The sequence below is a fragment of the Leptosomus discolor genome, chromosome 6, assembly GCF_034619465.1.
Source record: "Leptosomus discolor isolate bLepDis1 chromosome 6, bLepDis1.hap2, whole genome shotgun sequence".
NCBI classification, from domain to species: Eukaryota; Metazoa; Chordata; class Aves; order Leptosomiformes; family Leptosomidae; genus Leptosomus; species Leptosomus discolor.
The window spans coordinates 14,265,771-14,287,355 of record NC_141396.1 but is presented as its reverse complement, the minus strand read 5'-3'; the positions used below and the strand labels follow the sequence as shown (position 1 = coordinate 14,287,355).

Below are 21,585 nucleotides of genomic sequence, written 5' to 3'. Positions count from 1 at the left end.
ACGAACAAACCCTCGCTTCCTGCCTCTCCTCTCCCCTGTCGCTGCACCGCCGAGCGCCGGCTGGTCTCAGATGACTCCGAATTGTTGGGGGGAAATCTCAGTATTTGGAAGGGAAATTAAAGTTGCCTGCTCAAAGCGAGCCACTCCTAAGGCAACGGCATCCTGATTCTACTCCTAACACCAACCCCCACAGCCCTTGCTGCTGGCTTCAGCTGGAACCAGAACAAACCCCTCCGATCGGAATTATTTTTAAAAGCTCAAAAGAAACACGAGTCTATAAATTACAGCTAAGCCACGGGGCTGAGGCGGTTGTGAAAAGCACGGAGGAGGCTCCTGGTCAGAGCCATACTGCACAGAAATAGCAGCGGAGTAGGCGTGTTGCTGGAAGCGGCTGCTGAACCCCCATCCCATCCGAGCTGCCACCACAAAGGTGGGCAACCCTCAGATGGGTTCATCTGGGCTCCCTCAGGTGGGGAAGGAAAGGAAGAAGTCAAGGGGGCAAAGGCTTTAAAGATGTAATTAAGCTGGTTGCTTTGCACAAAACACATGAAATGGACCATTTTAGATTTCACCAGAAACTCTTCCACTGCCAGTGAAACTAGTTTGTTTGCTGCTCCTCCCACCACTGACAAGAGAACAGCCGCCAGACTGCTGGGGACAAATGCTTTATACTCATGATACAGCCCCACTCATCTCATTTTGGCAGCAGACTATTTGTCTTGTGTGCAGTTAGAGCAGAGTGAGCCTCAAGGAAAACCTACAAAAGCTAGTCAGTCTTGTGTTGAATACTCAAGCTCAACGCTACTGAAATTCAGGAGATGCCACATTCACGATTCACATCAGTATGCACATCCAGCTGGGTCCCTGGTCCAGCAGGTGCAGAGAAACTCCTCCTCCACAGGCATTTTAGCAGCAGCTACTGATGCAGGTTTCTTTTTGTCAGTAACACTGATTAAAATGTTCAGTTCAATGTTGAGCTCAGCATCCATTATTTAATACTGCTGTAAAGGCCAGAAGGAACACCCTCCTAAGATTCACAGGTTGCATATAGCTGGGGCTATCAGAGACCTTTATAACAAACTTTTTTGAACTAGTGTCTGTATAGTTGTCTAGCCTGTTAAGCTACATACTGCCTAACAATATTCCTGCAGTAATTCTGGAGAATTGGATTATATTGGTCGTGAGTCTCAGCGTGGTTGTAGTTCTGGCCATGCAGCCCTTGCCCCAGATAATTTCTGTGTATAGCTAAGAAGTTAGCATGGGCGAAAGACAAGTGCAAGCAAGTGATCTGGACATGACTTCAGAGGGTAAAACCAGTTTAATTATACAGGCACGACCTGTTCTAAGGAAGTTTCCTTCCATAGGAGATAACAGTCCCTGGCCCATGTAATTAATAAAACTCTTCTGTTCTCATGAAGCCCTACCTTAAAAATCACCTGGAAATACTGAACTCTCCCTGCAGCTGTTAAGGTGCACCTTAAAATACTGAGAAAAGGATTATAAGAACAAGTGGCCATGCTGAAGAGATGCTAACATCTGAAAGACTGCCCCTATCCAACAGTGATAAATTCTGTAGGTCATTAGTCCTCTCCACGATGAGGTACTACTGGCTCAGTTACTTAAGGACCACAGCGGTAAGTGCAGCTGAGCATTTTGCAGATTCATTTCCCAGACATACACCCTTTCTGTCTTAATTGGAAGGGTGAAGAGAGGCTAAGCAGTACAATCTTAGAGTAAACTGAAACTACTGGCTTCCTGGGAAGTCAACGATCAGTGTTCCACTCCACTTTAGAGAACTTCACTGGTGGTCCAGTAACTGGCAGTGATTCCTCAGACTGGAGCTGGGGGAACTAAATGCTGCTTCTACTCATCACTTTTCAAATAAAAGGCATTAAGAGAAGAATGGGGGTGTTCTTATCCCAACAGTGGTATCTGATAAGTCAGCAAGAAGTGGGCTGACCAGGCCGTTCCTTAAAAGTGGCCTCGAGCCTTGTTCACTGTAATGTTCATCACATATGGCAGAACAGAACACAGAAATGAAGCCTTTATTTCAGTCTAGATTTTGGGGGTCTAGCCTGCCAAGGAGTTGGTATAAATGAAGTGCCATGTCATTGTCCTGGGTGCTCAGGTGGGACACCATACTGCCCAGAGCAGACAAGGAATCCTAGAGGGCCAGGCTCAGTCTAGTCAATCCCTCCTCTGGTTCCTCCACAGCTTCTTGCTGGGATTTTTGCCTCCACTACTTCCCACACTGCTTCCTTTCTGCCCTCTTCGGACAAGCTTAGGAACAACCTCCTCCTCCTGACAAGGTGAGGCTGGCCATCCATATAACCAAGAGCAGGAAGCTCCGTGAGGAACCCCAAAACTGTGGGGCTTGTTTCTGCTCCCATCTGCAGACAGAGCACCATGCTCAGTGTTCCCCATACCCTTGTGAGCCATCTCCAAACCCTGCATCCCCTAGAGCCATTGACCATCCCTTGTCAGCCTGTCTCCAGATTTCTCTCTAGCCCCTTTCCCTTCAGCTGGGGCTTGACACTTTAATTAAACAGGAAGGCAGTAAGATACAATAGTACTAGACTGGGCGAGGGAGAGAAATACTTGGTGTTGCTAACCTCCCCCAGGAATGGAAGTACTTTTATCAGAGAATTACTCTGATACAATCTACATGTAGCTCTACAATATGGCTGTAAAACAGCTTGGAAAGAGGAAAAATGCAGATGAGCCTTAATCTGAATTGGAACTATTTTCACACATTCCTGGCTCACACAATTAACTCATTCAGTTAGGCAGAGAACAACAGATAGCCAGAGAAAAGGGAGGATGGCACAGAAAGGTTGCAAGTGTTTTGATCTATTTCAAGCAGTGCTGCTCAGGGCACCCGGTTGAACTGCACCATTGATGCCTCTCCCTCCAGGCTCCAGAGGGACCTAAACAAAAACAACATTTGTGCCCCGTGCCTGACCCAGGGTGGGCCTGCCTGGTCAGCCATTACACTTCCTATGTACCACAATGACAGATTTATTTGCTACTGCAATTGCTGGGCAAACAGCAGCCACCCCTGTCCCTCACCAAAGGTTTCCTTGCTCTTATAAGCTTTCCTTGATCTTATGTCTGTGGGATACTGATCATCATGTTTAAAGCAAGTGTTTTAAGACAGTCCTTGAAGGAATACAGAGATATATTCCTTTTTTTCCCCCACTGGGAGACTGCGTTTTAAAGTAAAACTCTCATCCCTGCAGAGTTACCTCCTTTTCTATATATTTGAAGCAGAAATCACCTCTACTACCCATGCCATCTGTTCAAGAGGCAGTATCTTAAAGGGCTACATCTTGAAAAAATATTTGACTAGTAGATTATCAAACATGCAAATCCAGCTAAAGTGCAAGAGTAAGAGGACTGGCAGCACACATTAAATAAGGCCTTTAATTTTAGTCCTATTCACTGAGTTCAGCTCCATCATGAACAGCCTGTTGAGGGTTTGTACTTGGGAAGAGGTTCTGCATTTGCGCAGGGGGTGGGGGCAGATGTGTTGAGCTACAGTGACAAGCCCAGCGAGCACCTTCCTCTCCCCAGAAGTGGCTGCTCCAGGAGCTGCCAGGGCTTCTCGCCTCCCCGGCACCACGCTGCAGACCAATCTCTGACCACTTCCACTTGCCACGTAAGCAGAGCTGCCTGGCGTATGCTGGACCCACACACACTGCTTGGAAAATGTTCACATCTGGCTTTCACGTGACTTGAGAGTGCCTCAGAAATTCATCATCTGGATAAGTCACTCCTGCAGGGGAGAAATCCACAACCAGAGAGCCCTTTCCCAAGTCAGAACGCAGCAGGGGCGAGAGGATCGTGTGCTCAAACTGCACAGTGACACGCTCACCAGCTGCACTTCCACAGCCTCATACAGTCCTTCATCCTTTCTAGAAGTACGAACATAAAGAAAACTTAATCCCAATTTTCTACTCTTGATTTACTTCTGCAAAAGCCCATCCTAATCCCATTCATAGACCCAGAAGTACCCAGGATTGTTTAGTTTTTGTTCTGGCAGCCATAGCTCATGTTAACTCTTTCCACATGGCAAGCAAGGACTGCTTTGCACATGATCACTGTGGTACAGCTCCTGCCCATACAGTTTTGTAACAGTTCCCAGTTTTGCTGGGAAGTGCCTAGAATATCTGAATGCTAATCCACATCTACAGCTGTACAAACTGAGAGCATCACCCCTCTGAGGAAAAAAACCAGCCTCCAACACTGCCAAGGAAGAGGGCGGAGAAGCCCCAGCCGTTGCACTTGGAAAGTCACAGGTATGTATGCACACTAGGATTCATGCATGACTCAAAGAAAAAAAAAAAAAAAAAAAGGAAAAGAGTAAGAGTCAAATCACAACTGTAAAGAGTCACACTGCCAAGCACAGAAAACATACTGCAGCATCGGCATGTCCAGGCAGCCTGTTTTAACTGGCAGCAGTTCGAGATGGCAAATTGATGCCTATGTTGTAACTCCTGCTGAACACCTTGTAAGTAATCCTTCCAGCCATCTCTGGTTAGGTGAGCCACTCCATCCAGAGCAGACTGGTGAGGATGTTGCCTGTCACACAGCCCGGACACAGGCCAGCCAGAATGTGACAGATATAACACCATGCACAAAGCTGGAGGCACTTAGAGAGCTCTATTTTAGGGGTGAGTGCCCTCAATAGCCTAAGGACACACCCTCTGCCATCCAGGTTTTCTTCTCACAAGAGAGATTCAGGTTTCAGTTGCTCACCACCCTGAGACTAAGTTATCTAAAATACCCAGGTAAGAGGTCTGCTCCTCTCAGCCAGCCAGACCTGTCTGTGCCACGTTTAGATTTCTGCAACGGCTGAGGATCATCACCCTCTACTTCAGCTCCCAAGTACATTTCTCACCTGCCTTATCTAACACGCCAAAATCAAAATCCAATACCACAGTCTTCTCTGTGCAAAAGAGGAAAAACCCACGCAGCCAGTGTTAATACCATCTGCCACCAACAGACAGAGGAGGAAGGCAGAACAGGAGCAGATGGAGAACAGAGAACTCCTTAAAATCACGAGAAATGCCATTACACCTCCTAAGGTACCAAGTGCTTTCTTGGTGCTCAGCTGAAGGCTCTCCAAGGCATTCACAAGGGTGCATGCTGTTCTGCCGTGGCTGTGCTCGAGCCACACCTCATACTTGCAGTCCTTCCCTGCCTACCCAGCCTCCCTGCCCTCTCACCCCAACGTGGGGCTCTGTGCAGCATCGACATTGAACTGGGAATGACAATGAGTACAAACACATTCCTTTTCCTAATCCTGTACCCTGTCCCCACACTTTAGTTTAAAAGCCAAGGAGCAAAACAAAAAACCCACACAACACACAAACAACTCTTCCTCTCTTATCCTGTCTTCCTCCCACCCCAGCATATGGGCCACCCAGAAGAAGACAGGGATCCTATACATCTAACGGGCCACATGTCTTGTCAGCAGAAAATTGCAGTGCAGAATACAGTCTCCTATCTGCTCTTCTCTTCAGTAGCCTCAGGCAGAAGTCCAAAGCATTTCAGTTTAAACAGTGACTTTAAAAATGTGGTGTACAAGAAGTGGGAGATCAGTTTCCTCCTGCCAGAATACCACAGGATGGATTTAAAGTGTGTGATTGGAGTGGACAGAGTCACATCTTGTCTGAAGATGCAGAATTGGGTCACACACACAAAGAAGCTGCAAGGAGATGGAGTCTGCCTGACTTAGCTGAAGCTCTTTCTCAAATCCCACTCTGCACTAGTGCAACTAAGCACAGAGCAATAGCACTGCTTTGGAAAAAACAGAGTGGATGTTCATTCAATTATATGAAGAACTTGTTAAAAAAAAAAAACCACAAACTTACAGGCTTGTTAAAAAAAATATCAGGAAAGAAAATGAGCTGGTTTGGGAATTACTGCATCAGGCAAAAGCCAATAAACTGAACAGAAGTTAGAGTTTAGCAAATTCACTAGTTGAGGGAGAATAATTCTCCGTCATGAAAAGAGGAAGCTCCGTCATCAAGGACTGAACTGAGGATGCACATTGAGATCATTAACTACTAACTCCTTCCAGAACCAGACCCAAGATGTACATCCCCAGTAATTATATGGTAAGGTTTGTTTGGTCCTCGGTTGCTATGCTTCTGCCTACTCTAGCCTTCTTTTATTACTAAATCCTTTATCCTCCTGCTTAAAAAAGAAAAAAAAAAAAGAAAAAGAAAAAAAGCTGTGTGAGAACCAAAATGTTCTGCCAGAATCTGCTGTTTTTAAATTCCATGCAGTAATTAGTACATACAGCCAAGAAGGTTAATAGTATGATGGGGGAACAGATCCTGATTTCTGATCAAGAGCAACCCTGTCAGTACATGCTTGTGAAGTTGCAATATAGTGGCTGGAAAACTACCTCGTCCAGCCATCCTCATCAACAGGCCAAATGGCACCAAGGAGCCAGTTCACAATTGCTGTTTCTGCACTAATTGTAGAAAACAATGCAAGGAACACAGCACGCACATGTGATTCATCAGGACACAAACAAGAGCACATGCCTCAGTCTGCGGGGATCGTGTCATACCACAGATTTCTTACAAGGATTAAGACACCAAGCCCAAGCTACGTGGTTTAAGATGTTCCTGGGACCTTGCCATGGGCTTGGACAAACTTAGATCCCCATTCACCACCTTAAAAAGAAAAGAAAGATTAACCTTCCAAGCTAAAGCTTTCCTTTTGGATGGAGTACGGGGAAAGACAGACTTCAGAGACAAACACCACGACAGAAGAATGACTCAAACTAACATTTGAGTTAAAAACACATTCTAGTTTTGCTGCTATCACCTGGGCTCAGATTCATTAAGCAATAACCAACTATCTGCTTCATTACTCACACATTCAATGCAGGTAGCCCCAAGACATCTGCTGCAGTCACCACCGTGACAGAAGAGGCGTTGCCTCATGCTGGGATTCACCATGTTAGTTAATTGGATTTTTCAGCATCTTTAGTAACACACTTTTAGATCTGGCCCCTTTGAGAACCCATTTAAAAAGTTCAGGCTTCCTCTGGCTGAGAGGGGAAAACTGAGACAGATTTGACAGTCAACTGAGTAAGTTAAGGCATGCCTACAGCATGCTTGCAGTTGCATTCACAGCTCTTCTAATATTAAAAGGGCGATCACATCCCATGAATACTGCAACAACCTTAAGGCAAAGCAAAGGCAGCACCATGCCCCTCGTGGAGAGAGGTCCTTCCTTCTCCCTTCATTGCAGTCATCCCCTGCAAATATCATAAAATATCTGCTAGGGCTGGAGGCTGTATGTTCCCTCCTCTCCCTGTACCCACATGTAGCTAAACAGCTGCTGCAGAGCTATGAAGCCAGCAGACAGCCCCACACACAGTTGCACCAACAAAGCTTTGTCCCCAGGGTCAACACCTCAGTCCTGCAACAGGTAGAGACAGCTCCAGCCATGCAACCTTGCTGGTCCAGCTCACACATTTGTGGCCCTGTTGAATGATTAAGCACAGAAGGGCTAGCACACACACCATTCATTTTCTCCATATCGCCTCAAAGAAGGCAGTTCGAACTGAAGTTAAGAAAATAAAGCTCATTTATTAAAAAAAAAAAAAGTGAGACATGCCATGGAGCTGTAAGTGCAGGCCAGACGCATGCAGCGTGACAGGACCAGAAAGGTTAAGCTCTGAAGTGATGAGCATAGATCAGCTGTAAAGACAGAACAAGCCAAAAATTAAGCCATTTCCCTTCATAACTACAGAGGGAGCAGAAAAAGCTATCCCTGATAAGTCAAAAAAACCCAGCAATTAAGGCATCTCCCTGAAGCTGACAGAGCACGCAACCTCAGCATGCAAGAGCGAGGAAGAGGATTTCCCTAGTAATGAAGAATTAGGTTAAAGAAACAACTCCTGCTGTCAGCTCCACCCGTAAGTCCAAGGCAGCAATCTCAAAGTGATCAGCCATGAGGGCCCTCAGTGTTGTTACAATGATCTGCTTGTTTCTCACTTGGAGGTCCCACTTCTGTCATTGCTGCAAGTCTCTCAACTCAATTTCCCTGTTGAGGGAAAACAGAGCATTACAGATGTTTCTATAAAAAGTTTGAGAAGTAGCTTCCAATGCACTCTGAAGTTTTTATTTGCTTGCCAGTGGATACATACTCCTAGTTTTAGATTACAGGAGGGAAAAGAAGCAGAGATTGTTGTCTGGGTGCTGCCATATTCTGCTAGTACAAAAATTGGACATGTGAACCAAGCAGAAGGATAGATCTCTCTGCTGAGGAAGCCAAGCCTCATCAGCATCCTCACTGAGGCAACGCTGGCTTGGACCAAATGGTTAAGTTAATATTCTAAGTGCTCAATTACAGAGGCGATTTAAATAGACTTCAGCTGGCAGACTCAGCCAAAGTACAGCCAGCTTGATGCAGGCAGGATCTGATCAACTAAAGAAAGGAGACACTGCAGTACTGATGGAGACTTTTTTTTTTTTTTAAGTTTATTCCCCCTCACTTGGAGGATCATCCTACTGCATAGCAACAAGGTGCCAGAAAAAGCCCCTGAGCAGCAGTTTGAAGCCAGCTGTGCTCCCAGCTGCAAGCACAGCCGTCAGAGAAGTGGGAGTTAGCAGGCAGAGAGATTTTTTGTTCTGATTTCAGAAGGGGGCGGCCAGCAGTGCTGCTGCTAGTGCACACTAAAAACGGTAAGCACAAGGGCTTGGCTGCCTACAAGGCAGGTGGCAGAGATTCACGCCTTCACTCTGAAAGCAAAGGTGAAGCAGCATCTCTTCCGCCAAATCTGACCCCACCATTAGCAAAGAGAACCCTCTCAGTAATTGAGGAGCACTGACAGTGTAGAAAAGCTATGGAGCCCACATCAACTTCCTATTGCAACCAAACATCAGGTCCCAGATGCTTGCTTCAGTTTCATGACTGGGGATCCAACAACTTTGGCATGAAACCAGTCAAGAAAGATTTTCAGCAAGGGAAGATGGCAAATCAACATAACCCAGGAGTATGAAACTTGCTCTAGCCAGCAAAGGATGGGGCCAGCAGGGACAGACAGACATCTTTGGGAAGAAACATACTCCAACTGGTTTTACAAGCCACATCAGGATTAGCAGATGTCTCAAAGGGTTAATTAGTTCGCCATGCACAGATGGTATCTGGTAGGGTTTGCAGAGTGGATTAACCTAATTTGTGGTTTGTAATGTACCATGCAAATATCCATTACTAGACTTGCAGCAATTCTGCCCTTATTTTGATTTGAGGAGAGAAAAACCACACAATGAATGCTTGCATAGCAGTAATGCCTGTTTTGAGTGATAAATGAGTTGCTGTTCACTTGGTTAATGTGATTGACAAATTGGAGTCTGAAAAGTAATTCCTTTCCTTTTTGCTACAGAGAGTCTTTGGAGAGACCTAGGCAAGACTGTTTGTCGTGAGTATACAGAATATGCCCACAGTAACCGCTCCTTACAGTTGTGCCGAGATCTCTTCGGCACTGACAGATGGTCATAGAGCAACAATTCAATTGCGTGGAAATATGAAGGCAGCTTTCTGAGGCAGCCCTGCAGCACATCAAGTAAAGCCCCACAAATCCAAGGTAACAGCACACGTGGCAGTTCAGGCCACAGCAAACGCCCATGCCTACGCAGAGCCTTGGTTGCTTCAGCGATGCTCCAGGTCTGAGCTGACTGCAGGTTAAAGCATTTATAATTAGGTCATATCCAAGTAAAGGGCTGTGTGTTTATATAGCAAGAGGAAGCCTGGCTCAGGGTTGGCATGCAGAGACGCCCTAGATCGGTGCAAGACTCCTTTCTGTTTAGCTAAGGACATGCCATGCTATTGCATTTGGTTCAGAAGGTCTCAAATGTTTACAACCAGTATCAGCTGCAGCAATAAATGTTTCCATAACTCCTATTAAACTCTGAACTTATCCAATTTCTCCCTGCTCTAAGGGACGAGCACAGGACTGGCTAGACGTGCACTCCGGCAAGGCAGAGGTCAGGGTAGAGGTGACGTTGGCTGTCAGAGGCATTCCCCAAATGCTTCTGCAATCGGCCACACTTGTGTCATGCCTGCACATGCCTGAGCCACAGCAGCTGCGGGATTCCTGCCGGACAGTGTGGGACAGCCATGCTCACACCCAAAAGCCTCCTCCAAGCACATCTTTGGTTAAGACAGAAGATGTGTTCACAGGTCTGATTTGTAGGGATGTGCTTGGATTTAAGAGTGTCTGTCTGTTGTTTAAAGACAGTAGCGTCTGCACCTATGAAGGAAAGTACATTTCAAAGCTATTAGTTATCTTGGAAGACTCTCACAGCACACCCTGGAAATCTCTGCTTATTTACCCCATCACTTGTTCAAGTGTCATAAAGCTGGTCTTTGTTAGAGGCTGTAACTACCAAATTCATTGGCATATTCGTTTGCTTGTTGTGTGCACACTCCCATAATATCCAGCTCTGAACAGAAGGAAGCATTCCTTCACCACTCTAAAATCAGGCAAGAAGATGGCCGAGAACAGAGTCCCTTTATGCAGCTCACTCGGGTCAGAGAGCCGCTTCGCATTCCTCTTCATACAGGGTAAGTGGAGAAAGAGCATCCCTAAACTGCACTGTTTCCAAGCCCTAGCTGTACAAGCAGCTGAGCACCAAAAAGAAGAGAAGAGGAAACAGTTCCAAAAGGAGACCTGGCAGCATATGGAGGTGGGACAGCCAAGGGAAAGCGCCAGACCTGAGCATCCATCCCTTGCAGGAATGGATGAGCACGTCACTTGGGATGCTCAGGGCAGGAGGCCAACAGAGAGCCCAGCAGGGCAGCATCCACAAATGGCATCTCAGCTACACTGAATCAACTTAAATTCTCTTCCCCCAATGCCACAGCAGATCAGCTCCAACTTCCTCCCAGAGCCACAGGAATGGAGAAGCAGCAGTTTCCTCACCCTCCCAAAGCAATTACTCACATCTCTTGCAAGAGTACTGCAACTCCTGTGCACGACAACTGGTGCACTAAGCCCAAAGCTCTCCTGGTTTCCTAATGCTGTTCTAGGTCAGCACTAAATCAGGTTGCCCCAGAGACTTCAGCAATGTTTTTCAAAGGTCTTTACGTGGCCTGAAAGCCCCCAGAGCTCAGGATGTGGCACTGAGCCAGGAGCTCCCACACTCAGCTCTGCCTTCTGCGAAGTCGCTTGGACCTTTACGGTCAGCACCTCTAGAGAAAATGCTGCTGCCAATTTAATTCACGGGCCACTGTGAACAAACATTTCATTTAATGCTACATTTAGGAGGTCCTAGAAGTACAACCCAGGTAGAAGCTTTGTAGGAGATTAGGAAGATGAAGCACACCCTGGTTTATCATGTTGGGCCAGCACCTTGGACCACGCTTGCCTCTTCATTACCACAACCCACCTCAAGGAAATTCAGGCAAAGGGTACCCAAAGTATTGGCCTGAAAAGGCAACGGCCATTTGATGCACAGGATGTCAGGGTCAAGCAACAGCTTCGCATTAGTGTGTCACTTAGCTTATTACAGGACTTCAGCTTAAAAGCTCTCATAATTAACCAAGAAATCACTCTAGGCAGTGACATTCATTGGAGTCCAGTATGCTACATTCATCTTCCCTTCCTTCCCAGAGACTAAACCATTGCAGAGTTTCTTCATCATCTTAAAAAGCAAGAAGAAAAAAAAAATCCTCCCCTCCCCTCCCCTGCACACAAGCCAGAGTTTTCCAGGAGTTAGTATTGGTTTCAAAGGCCTCTCTTTGGATGCCTTGAATGCAATTTGGAGCACCCAAGACTCCAGACAAAGTCAATGAGAGTTGCAGGTGCTCAATGCTGCTTGGTGAAAAAAAGGAAAAAAAAAAAAAGGGAGAAAAAATGAGAAAGCCCTGACATATCCAGCTCAGAGCAGCCAAACCCAGAGGCCCACAATTGCATGTCCCTATTGAAAACACATCTGTAAAAATCACAAAGAGCTACAATGGGAGGGGAAAAATTAGATTTATATAGTTTTAAATCAGGGTTTTATAGGACATTTGAATCCAGGATCGTAAAAACAAAACACTGAGCTACAGCCTTTAAGGCAGCCCAAACCCATACATGAGCACTGAGAACATTTTGCATCAGAAGCCTCACTAGAGCCTTTTGGAAAGGAGGAAAAAAAAATTAAAAAAATTCAGAACAGAAAAGCATTCCCTTCCCCTCCAGAAAACAACCCCAACTCTCAGGCTGCATTTTGACTGTGCAGGTAAAGACTGACTTAAGGGAAGAAAGGGAAAAAAGAAAAGGAAAAAAAAAAAGCCCACAACAGATATTTAATATAATTATCCTCCTCTCCTGGAGAAGGAGCTATATGAATATAGTCAGAGAAGAGCAGTCATTTTAACTACAATACTATATAAGGTGGGTTCCTCCTCCTCTCCAGTGCAAAGGAAAGAAACTGATGCCTGTCTCTAGCAGGCTTCAGCAATAAAAAGTTGAACTGCTACACAATCTCATGCAACACAAGATAAAGGGAAGGTTTAAAAAGGGCAAGGGGGGGGAGGGGGGGGTGGGGAGACGACGGGGAAGGTCCTCTCTCTAATCATGCAGTACATAGAAAACCTGGTATCTTACCTGATTTTCTCTTTGAAGATCCATAGTCCCTGAAAAAAAGACAACAACAAATAGACATGGTTAGAGCTGGAAGCAATGGTGAGAGAATGGGTGCCTCCCAAATTTCCACCCATATGCTCAAGGGCTCATCCTGCACTCTCCCTCCTTTAAAGAGGAGGTCAGGACTGCAAGGCATGGACAGGCAGGGGCCAGGACCGATCCTGAGCAGCACCGGCTCATCAGCAGCAGCAGCTGGGGCTTCTGCAGCACCAGGGGCTCGGGAGCATGTGATCAACGAGACAGAGCAAACCATCCACAACCAGCAAGGCAGGGGAGAAGGGTGTAATTTTTTCCCCTTTAAATTGAGCTATTAAATGCACAGCTACTGAATTAACCCCTGACGTTCCCCAGCAGAGGAAAGGGAATCTTAACTGTTTGCTGCAGGGGTGCGGCTGCTACAGGCTTATCTGGCATTGCTTGCAATCCTCTCCTTTCAGAGGCTAATTAATTTGTGAATAACCTCCAGACCTCTCCTAGTCACCTCTGACAAGCACTTGTCTTCTGCAAGGGAAAATAAAAAACAAACCCCAAACTTTGTCCTTTCTTCTTTCTTCCAGGGTGGGGAACGCACCCTTGCTTTTCTACAGTGTTTTAAAGGGCAGTGGCACCTTTGCTCGCAGCAGAACAGCTGAAAGCTCAGACAGCTGCTACAGAAATGGGAAGAAATTACAGAAGGGACCTGTGAGAACTGATTCGGAATAAGCAGAACTGAGGAGAGAAATACTTCGCTATGGCTGTGCTTCCTCCCAGCTCTGAAATGGTCTGCACAGGCAGGAGCCCGGGCAACGACAGTTCAGGCAGAGACAGCATCCCTGTGCGGGCACAGCACCCACAGCATGGGCACACGCCACACCCACAGCTTTAATGTTGAGGAAAATCACCTGATGAACCCACTGTAGAGGCAGGCTGTGTTTGCAGGAATTCCACTGGAGGGGCTGGCAGCAACCTCTAAATTTTTGGGGGCCAGGCTGTCAGGAGTGGGGGTTTGTCCCTTGTAGCATGCTGTATACTCCAGAGGAACCAGAGAAGAACTATCCCAAACTATTTGTTTAATTTCAAGAGAGTTTGGGGGATCATCTGAAGAAATGACATGTGTCTTGAGGGCAGAGGGATGCCTACCCATAAATTCTGTTTCTCCCAGCACTTTGCGTGCATCCCATGCCTTACATGTCTAGGATTTGCTTCCAGTGAGTAATAACTACTTGGGAGTTTTTTGCACCCTCTTTGAATTTTCCAATGTCATTTCTACTTCAATTAAATGGTTGTTTTCTCAGCAATCTGCAGTTGTATTTGATGTGAAGATGCTACTGCTCATGAATAGGCTGCTTCTTCTACAGAAGTGATATCATATGCAAATATAATGCCTGCTATATGGTGCTTGAAACAGAGATCTCCCAGAGCTAGCCAGAACATAATCCCCAAAATGTATTCCTCTGCCCCAGCTCTGCTCCCACACCAGCCTGGAGCTTTGTGGTTGCTGTCAATACAGCTCTCCTGGCATGTGAAAGTCTGTGTTTGGTCCTGTCATGAACTGCCTCTCTTCTGACAGTGCTAAACGGCAAGAAGTTGAAACCCTGCTGAGACCCACACATGTAATTTGCTTTAACCTAATATCTCCATTGTACACATGCTTGATGATCATTTCAATCACTTCCACCTGTCCTGGCTTTCTGCAGCAAAGCTCCTGGACCTTCTCAGTACTACAGCTTGGAGCTGGGTTCAACTGGTACTTCCCCCTGCAGCATGTTGTGTCCCCACCTCCCCAACTCCCTGTGTTGCACAAAAAGGCTGCACCCAGCTCTTGCAAATGTTAGCACCCATGAGGACTCCGGGAAGGCGGTGTAGCTATGCGCAATCCCTAGAAGAGAAACACAATCATCCTTCCAGTCTTTGCCACAAAGCCCTCAGCACACATTTCCAAGGCAATCTCCTGCCAGCCAGCCATGCTGGGGACACCCTACAAGCATCTTAAGAGAGGTCATAGCTGAACACAGCATGCACAAAAGGGTGAAGACAAACAGTATTAGACAGAGGCGAAAAAGCCACCAGCCTGACTGAAGTTGCAAAAGAAAACCCAACTCCTTTTTGCCACTTTGAAAAAAATCACCAATGTACACAATTAGAAATGGGGTGTTGATGGGTTGATATGCTCAATAAGCAACCAAAAATGGCTAAAGATGTTGCTGAATGTCTTTGCCCACCAGATCCGGCCAAAGGTGGTACCCACATTTGAAAAATACAGTAGACAATGATTTGGCTGGGCTCTCGCTCTGCAACGGCAGCAAACGCCACAAAAGGCTCAGAATTCAAACCTCCATCCTGCATGCTCTCCCATAGCTTTCAGCCCAATCTCTCGCTGGTTTTAGGGCTTGTGTGAGTGACTGCAGTAAGGTTTTAAAAGAGGCTTGTTCTTTTCATTCTAAAGCATGACTCATCCATGCAATTTAAAGAAGGTAGAGGTTAAAAAAAAGGCAAAATTTTTAAACCGTTTTTTCTTTCTAAATGCAGATCATGTGATGACAAGAAATACTACTCCAAAAAAGAACTTTTTCACTTTTTCTTCTCTTCTGTTCAGTTCCTCATCTGGCTGGCATTTCTTCCACAGCAAGAGCACATCATTTATGGAAGTGTGCTTGCCTTTTAAGTTTCCACACACAAGCCCTGCACTGGGCAGACATGTTTCACATCACATCACCAATGCAAGCACGCAGCACCATCCTTAATATTATGCGGCAAGCCACATTTCTGGTCAACAGCAAACATGGTGCCGACAGAGACAGTAAGTGTTCAAGTGGTGCAGGAGCTCTGGTCCAGCAAACCCCATCATTGCTTCTCTCATGGCTTGTGCATAGTGAAAACAAACCTTTAGGTTAGTTTGAAGAGGGAAAAATCCCCTTACTGTCACTGCAAAGTGCACAGCTGAGCAATTTAAGGTCAGCTACAAGAGGACGAAGGAGCAAGGAGCTCTCAGTGATGTGCCTTTGCGATCAGGAGGGTAACTAGCATCATCAGAAGATCTAGAGTGTATTCAACTGTTGAAGGCAATTGAACCTACAACTTCTGGTCTTAACTTCTAGTCTTAAGCACAAGATCATCCTTACAGAAGAAATTAAATGATCATTAAAAAATATTTGTTTGAATCACCACCCCCCCAACTCATGAGGTTCGCTAAAAAAAAAAAAATAGCCAACAATCAACCTATTGGGCAAGTTTTCATCTTTTCATTTATCCTTTCTGTAAGTTTTAAAGTCAAGTTTTATTTGGTTCTAATTTTGGAGTTCCTGAAGTCCATGTACCCCATGTTTCCCTGTCTTGTCCCTTTTTTGTAGACCCACATTTCACTCATAAAATCAGGACAAAGCAGTATCAAATAAAATGGAGCTTGAAATAAAATCCTCATCTCCGCAGTGAAACTCTGAAAGCCAAAACTTATTCCTCCCAGTGAGGATGGGAAAAAAAAAATCACTGCTGAAATAGAAAGCAAAGAAGGTATAGTAAATATTCTTTCTGGCTGTGTGAATTGCTCTTTGTATACATACTTCTGCTAATGAAGAAAGCCTGTGCTGCTTTGCAATAGCAGCAGCAAGGAGCCCTGCCTGACTCCATGTTTAGTTTTTATGCCCTATTATTCTGCATGTGATTCACTGATGTCTTTTCCCTCTCCCAAGTGACAATCTATAAGGTGAATACCTCTCAGCTTCTCTATTTTCAGAGCAGCATTAGTGTGAGGCTGAAGTATTGGATTATGTCTCCAAAACAATAAAGGAAATTATTTAATGGTTTCTCTTAACTGTAAAAACTTCCAGGTAGAAACTCTGATCTTCTCATGCAATACAGACTGCACCTGGCACACTGCTAGCCCTTATATCAGACAAGAAATCTGGCCTTGCAGAAGAAAATCCCTTCCAAGGAAGGGTACAATGAATGTCACATCTGTAGCTACACAGAGAACCTCACTTTCTCTTCAGCTTTTGCTCTTTTTATCTTTATATACACACACATATTTCCATTCTTATTCCATTTCTGTATGAGAACAGACACCACCATCCTAATTTTCCTTCCAGCCATAGCTGGAAAACAGCGGGTGGAACTAAAAATAGCTCTGGCAGGTCCCTTCTTGATCAGCCAGGAACACTCCATACTGAACAAACGCCTTTCACAAAACCAGCGTATTTCTAGCCTTTTTCATATTAGAATATAGCAATTTTGTCTAAAGCCTTCCTGCGGGGCACCACCTTTAGCTGACACTGAACCTCATTACAGGCAAGGAAAGTATTTCCTGCTGCTAACATACTAAAACATCTCTGGTGCCAGGCATGTCACACAAGCTGGGCACACTCTTCTTTAATGATAAAGGTGAGGGAGGCTGGATCTCCTTTCTCATCAGCACTACACCAGGATAACATTACTCATTCAAAATCTAGCAATGAATGCGAAAGGAAGACCATGAGCATTGCTGTAGAGCTGATTGCCTTGCTACCACATTAAGCTATCCAGTCATTCTGGAAACTTGTGAAAGATAAAAATATCTTATGTCATTGAATTTATATGTCACTTACAATCTGATTTAATTATGAAGGTTATATTAACAATGTTATGGAAAAGTTTTTCCTTTCTTTAGGGACTGACTTCGCTGCTGTATTCAGAGTGAGAGTTAGTAAACATTGATGTGTGTGTGCGTTTTCATCTAAATATATACACATATACACAAACAAGCAGTGGCACAATTGGAAAGTTGTTTAACAAATTAGGACTATCCTGACATTTGTTCAATAAAGCCTAAGAAATGTTCCAAGCGGAGGAGAAGACTGGAGGTGACTAGATGCATCTCCAATGGACTGTGCCTCTCTCTTTAGCCATACTTCTAATTCAGTTTGATTTGCATCTATCCCAGAGGGTTTCTCCTGCCTCTTCCATGGAGATCTGGCAAGTCAGCAGAAGCCTCCTACAGGAACCAGGAGAGCTTGCAGAGCAACACTGCATCAACAGAGGGGCTTCAAGGCTGCAACTCGGGCTCCTGCACAGCTCCCCCTTGGAGGTGATGTATTCAGTCAGGGAACCTCAGCCCTGCGGTACCCACAATGCAAAGGCTCTTTCTAAAGCTTCTTCCCTTTGCCACAGGACCACGGTCCCAGCAAGCTCACTCTGTGGGATTCCTCCCTTCTCAGACACACCACCTTTTAGCCGAGGATCTCTGCCTGTCAGTAAAGCAAGGCTCAGCTTCAACTCATTTAGCAAAGATTTCAGACAACCGTGAGTTTTAACTGTGAGAGAAAAGAGTGTCTGCAAAGCATGAGGAGCTGTCAGACCCATGGAGGAGCATGGCCGGGGGAGCTGCAGAGCAGACATTTCATCAGACAAGACAGAAGCTAAAGGGAGAGTAAATCATCTTTCTGTCTGTTTCTCAGTGTTTGCTGTCCAAAGGAGATGAGACAGTGACAAACCCTGAGTAACGGAGGTTAGTCTGTATCCTCTAGAGTATTTTAATGCTTAATTTAAAATTGTTCCATATTTGTTGGCTTTTGCTAATTCATGTTTAAATACATCGCAAGAGTTTATGTTCCCATGATCCTTAATTCCTGTAAGTCTCTAGTGGTGTGGGCAGGCTGTGGTGATGTATGACATTTCAAACAAACAACTCGGATTATCATTTAATCACCAATGATTTGCCAGGCAGATTAAAAGCACAGAAATGTTTTAACAAGAAAGTCCACCCTCTCCCTCCCAACACTCATACAGTCTGCAGTCAGTAACAAACACCACTTTTTCACAAACTATTTTTCTTAGTGCTACTATCAGATTCTGTGACAGTGCTTTTAAAGTAAACCAATACAAAGCCACTTTGCTACTGTTCTTTACACGTACAGAAACCTGAGCCTTGGGAATATATTTGCACCTTGAAACTCTCCTAACTAATTTTCCTCAACAGCCATACAGACATTTTCTACTTGAGACAAGGCAGAAAATCAAGAATGACCAAGAACTGTCACTAGGTTCCTGCCTGTCACCAAGGCCTACGGCTGGAGGAATACCCTAATACTATGCAAACACACAGTGGCTATATGGAGAGTGCAGGGTTAAAATTTGCATTCATGGTACTCAAAGTGCAAAAGTTTAACCATGTGCATGAAGGCATCTCCATTCCCATTGAGCTCCGATACCCATATGACATGTAATGAAGCAAAATTAACTCTATACGTTATGCATCAGGAACATAAACTCAAACACATGGATGCATACAGCTATATGTTTTCCCCTTCCAGCAATCCATTCTCTGGAATCATAAAAGCACAGCTGATCTCTTCCCCAAGCCAAATAAACAGATGAAGGCTTTTTTCATTCTTTTTTTTTTTTTTTTTTTTTTTTAATAGAAAATATTCTGCTAATTTCCTGATATAAATCGTTGCATTGTGGAACCCTCTTGAACATGAATCTGTCCTTTCTGAGCAGAGGTTGAGCTTTGCAGCCCTGTCAGAAAGGGCCCCATTGTGGCAGTCCCGAGACTCCAGAATTCCTTGCCGCAAGCAAAAGGGACTTGAGGGGCAAGAAGAAAATCCGGCAACCTGACTTCAAACCCAGGCATTTCTTGCTGGCTGGAAGCAGCCTGTGCTTGCTGCCAAGAAGGGTAAGACACTGTTGTGCAAACAGCTCCTTAAGAGAATAGAGACAACACAAAAGAGAGAATTTTGCCTTCCTGCCACCTTTCTTTTGTCTTCATAGTGTGGTTGTAATGCTGGCATTGAGCAAACAGCACAGCTTTATAGACTATACACTTCTGGTTAGGCTGCAGTGATTTTCTCGGCATCATACAACAATGGTGGCCCTGATTTAGTGCTGACTTCTGACAGCTCCCTTGAACCCGACAAAATAAAAGTCAACCGAAGTCCTCCCTGAGAAACACCAAACACAACATTGGAAACTCATCTGTAAGCGCAGAAGAGATCTTCCCCATACCAGCAACCTTAACTTGCACAGAAAGCCAAGGTTGGATGGAGACAGACACTGCCTCCTCTCCAGCACTGCTCCCTGCACCTGAATCCATGGACTTGTATCATGAAGGGGAGGTGCAGGACAAGGAAAACTAGTGTCCTCTGCTCTGCACTCAGATGACCCTGGAGATTAGCTCAGCACAGGGGAGCCTGAACTCTGCCACCAGCTCCAAGGTGCAGGGGATGCAGACAGCTCCAAGATAAATAACATCCCCATGGACCATCTCAGCCACATGCATACCCACAGTGTTTGGGGGTCAGCTGTCACCATTTATTTTTTTGGCGTAGAAAGGGTGTAGAAGGACGAGAGATGGGTTGGAAGCATCCCGTGCCTTCCCTAAATGATTGGGGAATGTCACAGATTTCTCTCCCAAGATTCCTCAGCGGTGAAGCTGATTGCTTGGCTCCAGAGTGCAACTTCAGTATTTGGCTCAGGCTGAAGAAACGCAGAATTAGCCTCTTCAATTTTTCTCAATTATATTTTTTTATGATGAAATTATCCTCCTGGAGGAAGACAGGGCTTTGGAATTGCACATTCAGCGTTTCACCAGGCTGTGAGATACGGGGCAGGGCGATCTGACAGCAAAGCCCAGCCTCTCCGGCACCAGGGAGAGATGGCTCGGCACCACCTAGAAGCTGCAGGACACTGGGGGATGAGCTAACGCCATGTGATCCTCTACTGCAAGCCTTCAGCAGCCTTGAAAAAGACAACATGAATGTTTATAGCAAGCTTTTTCCTGGAAAGAAGTATAAAAACAAGATCTTGCCTAAGAGTCACATCCTCATCTGTTTTTATTTTACCCTGTTTATCCTTCAGATGGCAAATTTCTCCACAGGACATTTATTTATACGTATGTACCTTAGCAAGACCTCTGGGTGGAGGTGCTCTTCACCTCCTCTAAACTGACCTTGCTTGTCCCTTGTGGGGAGGCCAAATTTATCTCTGTCTTACAATGACCAAGCATGTGTCACTTTATTATAGCATTTATAGCATAAATGCTGAGTGATAAAAACAAGGTAATAAAAATTAATCATTCTCATGTGCAGCTTTTCCAGTTGTGCTCTTCACTTTGGGATTTTATTACACACATCTACACGCAAATATATGTTTGAAAGATGCATCTAATCATAGTTACAAATTAAGTACTGAATATCAGAATCGTGAATTCAAATGTACCTTATAAACTAGTCAGGCTAATGAGCTAGCATATATATCATACGAATCTGGTTAAGAGCTTAAGAAGGAAGCATAGGCTTTGAATCTTTACTTCATCTTTTTTGAGCCCTTCCTGATTTGAGGGTGGGCCCCTCAAATTCTAGTCTCCATAGGAGATTTGGGTCCAACCTCTGATTGGCAACCACATGGTTGATCTGGGTTTCTAAACTGGAGCCTGAATGGTGATTATAAGAAAAGGCAGTCCCTTTGCTATCCCTCTCCAGGGACCCCTTCCTTCCGCTGTTTCAGACTAATTTTGCCCAGAGATACATGTATGGTGCACAGCCACTGTCTCCTTCATCCCACAGTGTCACTGCCCTCCTGCAGATAACCTCACCAAAAGGAGACATTGCCCACTGCCCGCCTACTTGTGCCTGCTCATGGGAGGCAGGATGCCACTACCTCTGCTGGAGCATGCATGGAGACCAACAATGTCACCCCCAAAACTCTCATCCCAGAGAGTCCTTGGAAAAGGAGAGAGGGAAGAAAGAGGAGAAAACTTGCAAGTTACAGATTCCCAGGCCTCAGCCCCAGGTCCAGACATAAGCTTGTCCAAAAAGGCTTTTGCCACTGAATTACTGCACCAGGAAGAATAGTTGGAGCACATCAGTTTAAATCAAACTAAGAGAAGAGCTTCTGCATGCAACGCAGCTGAATCACGGTACTCACTGGTGTTAGACATTGTAATCACCAAAACTAGGCATGGGTTCAAAAAGCGA

General features: G+C 45.2%; 1 protein-coding gene across 4 annotated transcripts in view; it reads right to left on the bottom strand.

The window, feature by feature from the left end:
• The window catches only part of SH3PXD2A (SH3 and PX domains 2A), a 261,200-nt gene that overhangs the window by 75,788 nt on the left and 163,827 nt on the right, over window positions 1-21,585 (bottom strand). For 3 of the 4 annotated variants that reach the window (XM_086466554.1, XM_086466556.1, XM_086466555.1), the window contains exon 6: window positions 12,623-12,651. In XM_086466554.1, the coding sequence (XP_086322680.1) occupies window positions 12,623-12,651 (29 nt within the window). Of the gene's footprint in view, window positions 1-12,622; window positions 12,681-21,585 lie in introns of those variants that run through there. The other variant, XM_086466557.1, reaches the window with a different exon arrangement.